The sequence below is a fragment of the Melanostigma gelatinosum genome (assembly GCF_949748355.1).
Source record: "Melanostigma gelatinosum genome assembly, chromosome: 3".
Taxonomy (NCBI): Eukaryota; Metazoa; Chordata; class Actinopteri; order Perciformes; family Zoarcidae; genus Melanostigma; species Melanostigma gelatinosum.
In genome coordinates this window covers 13,936,876-13,950,130 of record NC_136636.1, presented here as the reverse complement: position 1 = coordinate 13,950,130, position 13,255 = coordinate 13,936,876, and the positions used below count along the sequence as shown (strand labels likewise).

The window sequence follows — 13,255 nt, the reverse complement described above, 5'->3', positions numbered from 1 at the left end:
CCAGCAGCTGAAGTGAACTGCAGTCAATGGGCCCGCGGCCTGTAAAGGCCCACTGCGGTCTACGTGCTCGACTCAGTCCACAGACCCTGAGGCAACGCCCCCGCTGGTAATAATATTGATTATTCTTATAATACAGTAAGTCTGAAGGGCGTCTGTGACATAGGCAGGGGAAAGAATATGAAGTGCTTTAAATGTGAATGAAAAGATTTTAAAGTTAAACCGTTGTCACACAGGGAGCCAGTGTAGTTGGAAATATGCCAATAGTTGTTTTGGTCATTAATGTTTTTTTTTGTTTAATAAGAAGTTAATAATGAAGGTCATCAGGAAAATTATTTGACGATGGGCATACTGTAATATTACTTTTTTATTGTGTGTTTTAATGACATACTATGCTATGACTTTTATGACATTTGTTTTATTTATTGCATATTTTGTGACTTACTGTACGGTAACTTTTTATGAAATATTATACTGTGACTATAATACTATGAACACACAAGCATGAATTAAATTAGTGGAGATATTCTGCCAGCGAAAAAATGATGAGTTAGTATATGGCAAACGTAGACAATTTGAGTTGCAATGGCAGAGTGTCACTCTACAGGCTAGCTGCTCGTGCTTGTTGAGTTAGTACATCCAGCCTCCATGTAATAAACGGCTGTCAATTAGCCAAGTTGCACCACCGTGGACATTGCACGTCCTTGGGTTCCCACCCGCCAAGTGTAAAGTAGATCAGATCTGATCGGTTTTCCAGATATGCAAAGGACATACATACATATAAACAGACAGAGATTCCTTGCCTTGTAGTTCCATGTGCTGCCTAGTGCTTTCGTCACTTGTGAGCATTGTATGTTTGGTTGGTTTTTCAACGCACGCATGTTATGTCTTCAAATTACTTCATGTTTTATGACACCAGGAGTATTTCTTTCACAACGCTGTCCCTCAGTAAGCAGCCACAAAATCAAAAGGAAAATGGTTTATTTTCACATCTGCCCTATCTCGTTGCCAAGGCAAGTCTGACCTCTTCCTCACACCAAGAAAATTGAAAGTGATCATACACACTGCACATTTCATATGTCTCAAGAATATGGATTGAGAATCAGGTTTATTCTAATGTAGATTTCCTCAATACAAGGAATTTGCCATGATATTTGGTGCATGACAATAAACATATTATAGGAAGAGAAAATTAAAAAAAATCAAGCACTGCCAAATTCTACAACCGTAAATATTTAATATAGAAAATTATCGTAAAAAAATTAAAACAAATATGTAAAATATATCTCTTTTTTAAATGTAAAAGAAAACTGGACAGTATTTTTCACGAAGAGGATGAAATGTGCAAAGAATCTCACTGTTTGTTGAAACATCTAGAACTCTGATCAGAAATATTCAAACAAAGACGAAGGAGGAGAATTCACTGGTATATAGCGCACTCTGTTGGCCATGGTTGGTCTTTTTAGAAAATATAAGAAATAAATCAGCATTTGTTTTTCACTGGCATGTGCCCAAATAGTTCATTTTCTCTCAGTGCTCTCTGCTTCCAAATGCAGAGAGCCAAAGTGCTTGTGTTACCATTCGCAGCAGTATTGCAGCGGTAGAGTCTGATTAGTTGTTCATTAATGCTGTGTGGAAACCGTGGTAATGAAGAGCCCTCGATATAGTCTGGAATTAGATTTCTGTATATTGTGAATAGCAATGTGATGGATTGTGATTGAAAAGTCATTCAGATAATTCACAACAAGATGATTGTCTAGACTGTGTCCTAATTTGTATTCATTGATGTTTGGTTTTTACAAATGCTTTATCTAGATCCAGTTGATGTTTAGTCCCAACCCTGTTTCTTTCACTGCATGGACATTCAAACCTCAGCGTGCACATTGTAGATGTTATGTACATCATGTCAGCAGCTGTCCTGAAGTCCTGAATTCTGGATGAATAATGTCAAATCTGCCTGCTGGTCTCATTGTTTAATGGCTAGACATTCATGGGGAGAAAATTAAATGAGAGGAGACAAAGAGAGAAACAATATGTACACATATCCTGGTGAGAGAGCGAGAGCAGGACTCACCGCAAAGTATTAAGTACACAACCGCGGTTCTGTAAGAGCGGTGTACACTCCAGTTAGTTACAGCCAAGCAGCAAAATGGTGTTTGCAGTTATTTGCTTTGACCACCTTATTCTTTATTTGCCATGACCGCTGTTTGTGAAAGACTAATGCAAACACCAAAGGCCATAAAGCAGCACTTTGTTACCACTCTCTGAGCATTATCAATGTCCAGTAGTGATTTCCATTGTAAATTCACTGTGTCTGCCTCACCGTATCCATACCACTCTTATAGCACTCCATATTCGTACCTCACCCTCTATTCACATGTTAATCCGCCCTTCTCAACATATAGACATCGCATACTCAGTCTGCGTGTGACAAGCAGGCACAAGACAGCATTAGTAGACCAATCAATCAGATGTTAAAGTTAAAGCACATCCAGTGTAAAGGTGCTTGTTGCTATGTGAGTCACAGGCTCACTCCATTTCCATGACGACAGCGGCAGATGACATTCACTGTCTTTTAGCATATCTGTTGCACACGGGAACTCTGAGTTATTGTCCGTCAGCTTCATGAGAGCTTGTCACACAGCACAGGCCACCGTGTTAGTTATTCCACTGCAGGGCTACATTTACCTCCAGTGCTTGACTGAATTCAACAGACTCAGACCCCGTTTGAATATACAGAGTTATTTACATGCAAAACACAGTGGAAGCAACTCATGTTTGTATGGAATGCAAATTGCTCCTAATTACATACAGTTAAACATTAAAAATATCCATCATGACCGTTTCACATTTATAAACTCGCATTTTCTATGAACATTAAAATCAGGTCAATTGTAATACGAATGGAAAACATGCACAGGGGGACATTTATCACGATTTCAATTTCAATATTTCTTGTTACAGTACAAACATAGTACCGTGACGCATAATAATAGGCAAGATGTACAGTATTCAAAGTATAGGGTCACATTTTGCTCAAGTCCATCTTAATTAAAACAATACAGATATGTCCGTATACGGATTGAACAAATTATTGGTTGCTGCAATTGTTCCAATTGTCCTCATTGGCAACTGAGAGATCCCTTAAAGCAGTTGTGATGTAAATGGTGGCAGACAAAATCTGCAGTTCATGTTTCATGCAACAATAACAAAAAAAGAAAGAAAGAGGTTTCAGCTGACTGAGTTATTCAAATCAAGTCTGGATTTTTGCAAAGAACAAAGATTGTGTCCTCCATCACACTAAAAGAAGGAATCTCTTTGTGGCCAGTCGGAGAAATGATTTACGTGACCAATAATCATTTCAATGTACACATGGGCATGTCAGTATTGTTTTAAGATATATTGTGATGTGAACCTATTCGTTAGGAAGAAATGACCCGCTTACGAAAATAACTGACACGGTCTACATTTTAGCACTGTGGTCCATAACTCATGTTGGTCCGTGTCTAAGCGTGCTCCTCAGGTATTTGTCCAGGGATCTTTATGCCCGGATCCAGAGTGTTTCTGGGACGGGAGTTGGCAGTGCTGGATGTGGTTTCAGCTGTGCTGGTGTTTCTCTGGATGAACTGGAGGAAGTTCTCCTGAAGGGAGCCCTCATGGCTGGATGTCCCAAACTCCGCCGGTTGGGTCAAGCAGCAGCGCCGAAACTTTACCAGTTCTTCTCTGATCTGCCTGTTCAAAAGGCCGTAGAAGAACGGGTTGACTGCAAAGGAGGAGTAGGCCAGCCAGGTGACTGCCTCCTCTAAATCTCCGGGGCTGTGCATGGAGCCAGTCAGGGACATTTGCAGGTGGAAGATGAAGTAGGGCAACCAACAAACGAAGAACTGACCCACAATGAATACCAAAGTAAGGGCAGCCTTTCCTCCACTGAAGGCCCTTTCTGGAGATAGTCTTTGGGGCAGAGTACGGGTGGTAGTGATCATGGTGGTCTGGCTGTTGATAGAGTCTGAGCGGTTCTTAGCAAGGCTTTCATTTGCCCACGTTGGCACAGTAGGGACTTGCTGCAGGGCTGCAGAACGAGCTACCTTGTACACGGAACAGTAAACAGCAAAGATAACCACTGCAGGAACCAGGAAACAAACCACACCGAAGAACACAGCGAATACACTTCTTAGACGACTGTGGCTCGCATGAAGAGAGCAGTGAGCTGCAGCAATAGAGCTCTGATGTCCATAAGCTGGCCATCCAAACAGCGTGATCAAAGCTAAGAGGACTGACTTGACCCATATTAAAAGCATGACACCAATGGCGAGGTTGATGGTCATCTTGACTTCATAGCGCATGGGGTGTACGATGTAGAAGTAACGCTCCACACTGATGGCTGTGATCGTTAGAATGGAGAGACAGATGAGGAAAACGTTGAGAAAAATGTAAACCTGACACTCCAGAACAGTAAACACCACAGTGCCAAAAAACGCTGAGCTGGATATGATACCCAAAGGCATGAGGAGGATGGCACACAGCAGGTCCACTGCACAAAGGTGGCACACGAAAGCGAACCTCTTCAGGTGAGGAGCACGGGCAATGGCCACCATCACACCAGTGTTGGCCAACAAAGCAATGAGGTTAAGGGTCACCATGCAGAACAACCCAAAAAGGTCTTTGATCTGAGACTGGGAGCTTGTGACGACGCTCACACCGGCAGGAACTGTAGGAATGGTCTCCCATAGGGACGTGGTGAGATTACCGGTCGTTGGTGAGTGAACCTGCACAGAGGCTATCATGGGACCAGTCTTATCTGCCATTATTCATTCAAAATCCTCCATTTGTATTTCAGATGTCTTTAAATGTCCTGTGTTAAGGAGACAGAAAACAGTTGTTTGAAAATATTTTAATTGCGTTTCACTATCCACAAGAAAAGCAATGTCCTTATAATATATACATACGTGACTGAAAAATTTAAATGTGAATTAAAAAGCAAATTGCAATTAAATTTCACCTGACTGCTGATTTCGAATTGTAAATGTGTTGCTGGCATGTTTTAAGTGTAAACAGTTACACTTGTGGGTAAATTAGAAAACCGTTTACAGGAAATACAGTGATGACTAGCCTTGTTTACGTGAAATCAGTATTTGCCACCTTGAGGGCCACTCTACACTGATGTTGAAGATAAGAGTTTTGATGACAATAAGCAATGGCACGCCTCAGTAGTCGGAGCTGTTCACTGGCAGTTGTTTTAGGTCCAACTGCTGTCAAATATATTTGTTTGACATGACACCTGTGAATTCTCCTTTTAGACACTCGCTCAATGAAAAAGCAGTTGCAAACCGATGTGATATACAACCTAAGGAATTATTTTATGAGTAAACTATAACCAATGTGCATGGGTTTTTGTTGGATGTATGGGGAAAAAAGTGATGTTGTAAATCCATTAATATAGGAGAGATACAAGTCTGTCCTTTCTGAGTGCCAAACACTGCCAATTTATAGGCAATTAAAGATTTAGGTGGCTAAAGGCCATCTTTCAAAGCTCTGAGTACATCATTTATGCAGTTTCAAGACAAATATTTATGCCATTTTACTCTGTCACAGATAAAGTTAAATCAATAAAGTTTGCTTTCTCCAAAAAAGTAAAAAATAATAATAATATCAGACATGTATTCTATCCAGAGTGTGCAACAGTGTGCTGATATCAATACCGGCATAACTCATCGTGTGGTACAAAATTGATTGAAAATAAAATTGTCGACTGATAATGCATGAATGTACTTACCCCATGATCTACTCTGTTTGTGTGTCAGTTCAGACCGAAACAGGTTAACCAGGTGTTTGAATTTACAAAGCGCCAATTGAGATCCCACATATGTTTAGATGGAGTAGGCCTGAACCAGCTTCAATTATTTAATTTTTCTCCAAAAAGTAAAATAGTCAGTCCTCCAACTGTAAATCTAAATAATCAGATCCAGAGAACTCGGTGTCTGAGGTTCAGTTATTCTGTAGAGAGGCTACAGAGGTCCAGAGGTATACATCCAGTTAAAGAAATATTGATTCCATGAGGACCTTTCATGATAAATGATGCTTCCTCGCTCTCTTCACCCCATCCTCCAGTAACACTCTCATTCCTGTCCTGTGCTGTGTATGGCAGTGACTGTCACACATTGTATTGTGTGTGATTGTGTTTTTCTTTTCTTTTTTTTTGCTTTCAAATAGACACACACTCTACTGTCCCCCTTCCCAGAGCCCAATCCTCCCTGGGTCCTAATGTCTACCAGGTTAAGGGCGAGACTCATATTTACCCTGATGCAGCCAGCTGTCTCTTTGCATAAGTAGTATTATTTATATCAGAGAGAATCAAACTGCTCCACTGACAGTAAATAAGGGTTATACTATGCATCTTTAATTACTCCCTTTTGAAACACTATACTATATTTTAAAGAAAATTATGACATCTTTTGAGATACTATATTCTGACTTTTTATGAAACAATATACTAAGGCTTTTTCGTGCCATTTTACAAAGCACTACAGTATGATTTTGTATAACGAAGGCCTACTATACTATGACTATTATGACTTTTCAATAAAACAAATGTATGACGCACTGCTATGACTTTTTCATACTTTTTTAAGACAGAATACAATTTTAAAAGAGGCTTTCAACATATAAAGCCAAGAGAGTTTGTTTCTGTTATTTTGTCTTTCTGTCTCTTTATTTCTTACTAACTGCACCCATCCCGCTAAAGGGTTTCAATTGAATACAGTTGATTATGCCTGATGCAAAAAATATTGTATGCCTCCATCAGTGAACCTCCTATACTCAGGACATAAGAAGGATGTGAAGTAAGGGGCTGTGTTGTTGCTCTTGCCTGTGTTATGCACTTTATGTCTGTTACTGCACTATAATTATGTTTTTATTTGGCAGCCATGATGTCCTGGAAATGTTTTTCCTGAGTGACAAAAGAAAATGAATGTTGACCTTATTAGCCTGTAGAAAGTTTAAGACGATCTTATTTAAATGTTTCACACACAACCACAACCTTCTTTATTGATTTACTTGCAAATATGCAATATGCAATACAACGTGTAATACTAGGCTCCTAAAGTAGCAAGTATACAAAAGATTGAAGTCTTTAAGCTAAACATCCAAAAGCAAAAACATTGTAACAAGTTGAAGTGGAATATAAAGTTTATTTATTAATTGTTGGTTCAAATAATGTCTGAGTGCAAAACTGTCGAGGCAATTACATTCCAAAGCGAGTTGCTCATTACTGACACCATATGGTGGCATTCATAGCATATAAGACACATAAGACCCTCCGGGCAAGATTGACCAAGCTTTTCATGACGTACATGTTACATTACTTTGCATAGCAGAAGCACTTTCCGTACACATTCGATTTGTATCAGTGGTTGAATATTAGCAACAAATAGCACTTTAAACTTCTAACTGTAAACATATCTATGCATAGAGTATCCTTTTACTTTTAGTCCACTATACAACATTAGTCAAAATGTCTTTAACTGCAATGACATGCGGTAAAGCCTTCCTACATGTCAAAGATATCTTCTCTCTGAGGGACAGATCTATAGAAGCGTTACCACTTGGATGAAATAATGCAGTATGAAAAACGTAAGCTACTCAGACTAGAACTGAGTGTCATTTGAAAACAAAACTGTGCAAATATCGAGAGGCATTTTAGACATTTAAAGAAAAAATACATACATTGAGTCAGCAGTTATAATGGAAGTGCGGTCTATCGTGCTCAGGCAAGTTTTACAGTGTGCAAAATATAAGGCACAGAAAAGTCATTGATGAATCATGGTAGGGACAGATGCACAATAACTGTAATTCTAAATAAAATGATCATATTAAATATATATATGAAACAGCACAGCCAAGCCTTTTAGAAGCACCTTATATAGAGGGAATGAGGAACGTTGCGTCTTTCCTTGAGTTGACTTACTACATGTTGAGCTCCAGCAGGTAGCGAAGGCGACACTGGCTCTCTTTGTAGATGAGATATTCGCTGTTGCTGAAGTGGCTGCCTGAGAACTGGGGCTGATCTAAGGGCTTACCCTGAGGCACAGCAATCTTCTTGCCCTCAAGGGTGATGTAGACGTCCTGGGATGGATCTGAAAACACAGGATTTAAGGATCAAAGCTGTCACATGATATAATTTAACAAATTCAAATCAAGTACTTTTTTTTAGCAATATTGGGGAAACTAGCAACAAAATGAGCAAAGTAGATTTGTTTTGGAATGACATGATCTTGAACCTTAACGGTTTCTTTTTGCAAGTTAATTGAGTTACTGTTATGCAAATTAAAAATACAACTTAACCTTTGCAGAAACAGCTTTTTGACATGTGGCTCACTCAATATATCGTCAGTGAACTTGAGAGTGAGATATATAAATTGTTTTGTAAAAGTAAAACTGAAGAAATATTGTACCTGGCTCCACTGATCCTCGTGCCACCACACTATCATAGCCTGCAGGAGCCTTTTTCAAGGAGCAGTTGTCTTTAGTGATGGTGTGTTCTTTGCCGAGGGCTACTTCGCTCAAAAACATCACTCCAGTGTTTTTAGAGGTGCGCACTTAAAATACATGGCAGAAAAATGGGACATTTTAAACATCATCTTATGGCTGTAATTGCAATCAATGCCATTACTATTTTCCTCTTCATTCCATTTCTTTTCATACGTCCTCACCGTAACCTGCAGACTTGCTGTTTTCAGATGCAAAATAGATACCGCTACCAACACGGCCTCCTGAATGTGGCATTATCCTCAGACCGCTCTTCAGGATAGCAGCCACCACCGCTATGTTTGTGCCATGCCACAGCAGACGGCGGTTCTCCAGACCATCGTTCTGGCTAAACCGTTCTCCCTGCAATGTGCAAAGTATGCGTTAGGTCACAGGACTTCGGTCTCCTGTATCACACTGAACAAGATTGACTCCAGTTCCTACCTCTGTCCCTCGATCAACGTCCCAAACATTGACAATTTTTGGTTTACGATAGCTACATGAAGTCGCTTTCAGGTATTTTTCTATGATCTGTGAATGAGAAAAATAGAGTATTGGTGAACAGGAGGACAACATGAATAGAAGATGATCTGAGTGCTTTGTATATTATTACTTTTGACACAGTACCTTGAATGTTTCTGAATCCTTGTCCATTAGTTTGAGGCTGCATTTGAGAGAATTGTAGTCCTGGTCTAGAGGGTGAGGAACTGTCTCTATCATCTCCTCCTGAGCCTTTTCAGTCTCTGACTTCAGAGTCTGGGCAAGCTCGATGTCAGCCAGCACCTTTACAGAGCGTGTAAAAGCAGAGTGACTCTATGGCTGAGAGAACAGCATAGAAAGACCGCTCATTCCCACATATTATCTAAAAAAAACATAAATTATTATTATCTTACCATAAGCATCTCTTTCTTCCTCTCCACAACCTCTTTGTCGTCGATTGTTGGCGGTCTGGTCCGGCCAAAGTTGTGTGGGATTGTGGTGAAGAACTTTGAGGAAAGTTCTTCCAGACGTTTGTTTCCGCTTTTTTTGTTCATTGCAGCCTCGATCTCCTCCAACACATCAAAGCCCTTTGCAATCTGGATTTTACTGAGTTTACCCAGAGGCATCTTCTTGATATCTGTGTAACATCCACAAAAACACGCAAAATAACACGAATCAGACTAGTTATTATGTTTTTCTTATTTTTGTATTTTTCCTATCTCAATATTGGTACTTTAATTGCTTAAAAACATGAGAAATTGTTTGTCAAAAACAATGATCTTGTTAGCAAAGCTGAAGACATGGACCAGCTATTCTGTTCAAAATGCTGAGATAAGGTTATGCATTGAGTAAATGCAGACTTCGCCCTGTTTGTGGCAATGATCAATCATTGACATGTCACATTCTGCACTCTTTGATCTCCAACATTCCTACATTTCTAAGGAGCACTGAAATCAAGCTTCAACTACAAAAAGCAAAGAGATTTTGGAATTAGCACCCCGTTTAGAGTTGCAACTAATGATTATTTTCATAGTCAATTAATCAGCAGATGATTTTCTCAAGTAACCGATTAGTTGTTTGGTCTATAAAATGTCAGAAACAGGGAAATATGTTGATCAGTGTTTCCCAAAGCCCAGCATGACGTCCTCTAGTGTTTTGTTTTGTCCACAATTCAAATATTTTCAGTTTGCTGTCAAAGAGGAGTAAAGAAACCAAAAATGTCCTCATTTAAGGAGCTGGAATCAGAGAATCTCGACTTCTTTCTCTTACATACGTAAATCGATTATCAAAATAATTGCCGGTTGATTTAATCGTAAACAACTGATCGATTCATCTTTGCAGCTCTAATCCCATTCAGTGCAACAGGCATTCTGACCCAGTGCCCTTTTGCAGACTGCACAATCCTGTTTGTCTTTAACGGCTGGTAAACTGAGGCTCACCCACCTAGGTTCATAAATTCCATCGCCTCCTTAAACATGTCATTGCTGAAAATGAGTTTGATGAGCTTCTTGGTAGAGTCGTTCAGGGTGCAGGCTTCTACATTGGTAGCGACTTTAACAGTCTTTCCATCGACGGTCTCCACCTAGAATATCAATAAAGTACAGCCAGTGAGATTTCGTTAGAGCCGATGCCGAATATAAAACCATTTTCTCTGATGAAGTCCGTCATGGACGGTGATAACCAAGTCTATGAGATGATACTTCTAGGTTTCATATTCAATGCTCTTTGTTCCTGTGAGATGTACATGTGCGTTACCTTGACCTCAGCATCCTGCTCTCCATCCACCTCGATGAGGGTGTACTTCCCAGGGTAAGACACAAAATTTGACCGATCGCTCCAGTTGTTCTTGGTCTTGTCCTTGAACTTTTTCTCAAAGTCCTTGACAGCCTTCTCAGGCTCATTAAACTCGTTAAGTTTAGATTGTCCCACTTCCCCCTGAATTTAGATTGGAGACAAGGCAATCTGCTGCATTTACCAGAATGAAACACACTTACAAGAGCTGAACAAGGATCCAGCTCGGACTCAAATAGATGTTTTCATCCCAGTGTACAAATACAGTAGTTGCTCATATTTCAAATCTAGTAAATAGGTATAAGCAATGAACAGAATTAAGTACTGCAGGTATTTTAGAAAGGAATGTGTTCCAGGACAAACTTACCACTCTACCCCATCTGTTCCATGTATAATAACTGTTGTTTTCTTTAACAACTTGAGCGACATAAAACTTATTATTGTTCTGTCCAATGTTGGTCTGATTGAGCATGCAGTCATAGTCCTCATGTACCTGGGGAAAACAATACAGAACAGTTTTCAAATTGCATTTTTCTCCTTAAATATGATTGCATAACATTCTGCGATTTGTCCTCATGTAATTGAGTATATATGCCAATGTTATACAGCATTTGTCTTACCTCTACGGAGCTGGTCAGTGAGCAGTACTCATCCACCTTCCTCTTGCCTTTTAGCTCTGGCCCTGCGGCCAGAAGGGCCTCTTTTGCAGAGGTGAATGCATCCTTGGGCTTTGGTGTCTCGGGCTCCTGTTTCACCTTCTTGCCACCTGCCTTGGCAGCAGAAGCAGCTCGTCTCTTTGGTGGCATGATCCTGGCAGAAACCCCTGCAGAGAAACTTGCCATGTTGGTCATCTGGGCATGATGCCTGGACAAGTTCAGACATGCCGCCAATTAGCAGCGACCCGTCTCTGGCTGTTACTCAAACACAAATGATCTCTCCGTGCATGTACTTACTGGGTAATTACCAAGTTGTCACTATTTACTGCCACAAGTATTAGCAATTCACAACAATGTTGCTTTGATTTGGACCAAGGAAACGATATAGTGACTCCCCAGTTTATCATGAACACGACCTGAATCTAAGCTGTAACTCACCTTTTAACTTGTAATAGTATCAGCCGGGCTGGGAGGGAGCAAAGTAGACGGAAAACACAAACACCGTCTCCTCGCTGCTAAAGCTGTCACCGGGATGACACGGGGCTAAACTGTCCGACTCAGATTCTCGGGAAGTTTACAGACACTTTACAGGAAGAGGAAGAGGCGGAGCTACACGGCATCCTGTATTTTGCTCTTCTTGCTGCTGCGGGTAAAGTCTGTGGTAACAGCTACCGCCACCTACCTTATTCCGTCTTACAAAAACACACAACAATAATAAGAATAGAAAAAGAATAACAGGCATCCCAATAATTGTAGTAATAAGTATGATAAAATAGTGGTAATGTAGTTCATTCTCTCTTTTGCCGCTCATGCAGTTTCTTTTGTATTTTGACTCTTAAAAATTTAAAACGTTTAAAGAAAATTGAAGCTTATTTTATTATTCTTTTTTTTTTACAGTAAGTTTATCGGACTAATTAAATTCACACAAATAATCTGCAGTTCACAGTTGAGGATGTATGCTTTGGTATTTTAAAGAAGAAGATCAACAATAAGAAAATTAATTGTTATAACTTCATCTCGCCAGCAGTTGGCCACATTGGCAACAACAGATATGTTGAAACTATTATTCGTCAACTTCAAAAACAGCCTTTTGGATTGAGAGCCCACTAAAATGTTTACCTGCCCAGTTTAGTTCAAAGTTGTAGTTTTGAAAATTGAACAGTAAAGTGAAAGGACATATGAAGATGGGGTCGCTATTGAGCAGAGTAACAGAATCAAAAGGGCGTGCTGTATCTGAAGATGAGAGAACAATGTTGTCCCTCAGGCTAAAAGAAGACATCTTTGAGGAGTTCCACACGTTATTCTTACATTCTAAATATTATGTCATACATAAGTATATTTATTGTATGTCCCAAAAGGAATGAAGAAGGAATAACTGTTCTATAACCTTTTCTCTTCCTCTTTCTACTCTCATTGTAATCGCTGTTAATTCCAGTGTAAAGCTAAACTCCCTATGGTGCCTCTTCTTCTTTAATAATAACCTTAATGTGCAGCTTTTTTTCTGTTAAATGCACAAAAACACCAAAGAAGACAACTCAGAAGTGTGCTTAATAATGCAAAGCTGGGTAGTGTTTGTGTTTAAAGTGCATCTTCAGCCTTTACATATAAAGGTTGACTTAGTACGGTGGCGTTCACCTTTATACACAAGTTGATACTTTTGTTGTTACAATCACAGCAAGGAGTTGTTGCAGTACATTCAGTTCCTGGTTTATTTAATAACAGTAGTTCGATGATGGCCACTGAGCAGATCTAATAAGACAATGCTCTGACTATCTGTCCCCTTCCTCCATATGCAAATTATCTATTTA

At 39.7% G+C, this 13,255-nt stretch overlaps 2 protein-coding genes across 3 annotated transcripts; both read right to left on the bottom strand.

The window, feature by feature from the left end:
• Positions 1-3,025: 3,025 nt before the first annotated feature.
• Positions 3,026-5,891, bottom strand: gpr61l (G protein-coupled receptor 61-like). The gene is made up of 2 exons (XM_079297122.1): positions 5,771-5,891; positions 3,026-4,849 (listed from the first exon to the last, which is right to left on the bottom strand). The coding sequence occupies exon 2, from the start codon at positions 4,800-4,802 to the stop codon at positions 3,504-3,506; it is 1,299 nt and encodes a 432-aa protein (XP_079153248.1). The 5' UTR covers positions 4,803-4,849; positions 5,771-5,891; the 3' UTR covers positions 3,026-3,503.
• A 1,271-nt stretch (positions 5,892-7,162) lies between these two features.
• On the bottom strand, positions 7,163-12,025 carry parp3 (poly (ADP-ribose) polymerase family, member 3). 2 transcript variants are annotated; one of them, XM_079266194.1, is made up of 11 exons: positions 11,886-12,025; positions 11,412-11,614; positions 11,159-11,284; positions 10,756-10,935; positions 10,444-10,582; positions 9,414-9,637; positions 9,148-9,303; positions 8,965-9,051; positions 8,706-8,883; positions 8,448-8,591; positions 7,163-8,129 (listed from the first exon to the last, which is right to left on the bottom strand). In XM_079266194.1, exons 2-11 carry the CDS (start codon positions 11,595-11,597, stop codon positions 7,960-7,962), a joined length of 1,590 nt encoding a protein of 529 aa, XP_079122320.1. In that variant the 5' UTR covers positions 11,598-11,614; positions 11,886-12,025; the 3' UTR covers positions 7,163-7,959. The 2 variants fall into 2 exon arrangements, with proteins under 2 accessions (XP_079122320.1, XP_079122319.1); XM_079266193.1 differs by having other exon boundaries at positions 11,412-11,655; positions 11,886-11,994.
• Between the last annotated feature and the right edge of the window lie 1,230 nt (positions 12,026-13,255).

Excerpts from the sequence above, each read along its gene's own strand:
- gpr61l (XM_079297122.1), bottom strand. The coding sequence starts at position 4,802 with ATGGCAGATAAGACTGGTCCCATGATAGCCTCTGTGCAGGTTCACTCA.
- parp3 (XM_079266193.1), bottom strand. The coding sequence starts at position 11,642 with ATGACCAACATGGCAAGTTTCTCTGCAGGGGTTTCTGCCAGGATCATG. Across the intron at positions 10,583-10,755 it reads AGCAGGATGCTGAGGTCAAG|GTGGAGACCGTCGATGGAAA; the intron begins GTAACGCACATG and ends TTGATATTCTAG. Across the intron at positions 8,884-8,964 it reads ACGTTGATCGAGGGACAGAG|GGAGAACGGTTTAGCCAGAA; the intron begins GTAGGAACTGGA and ends TGCACATTGCAG.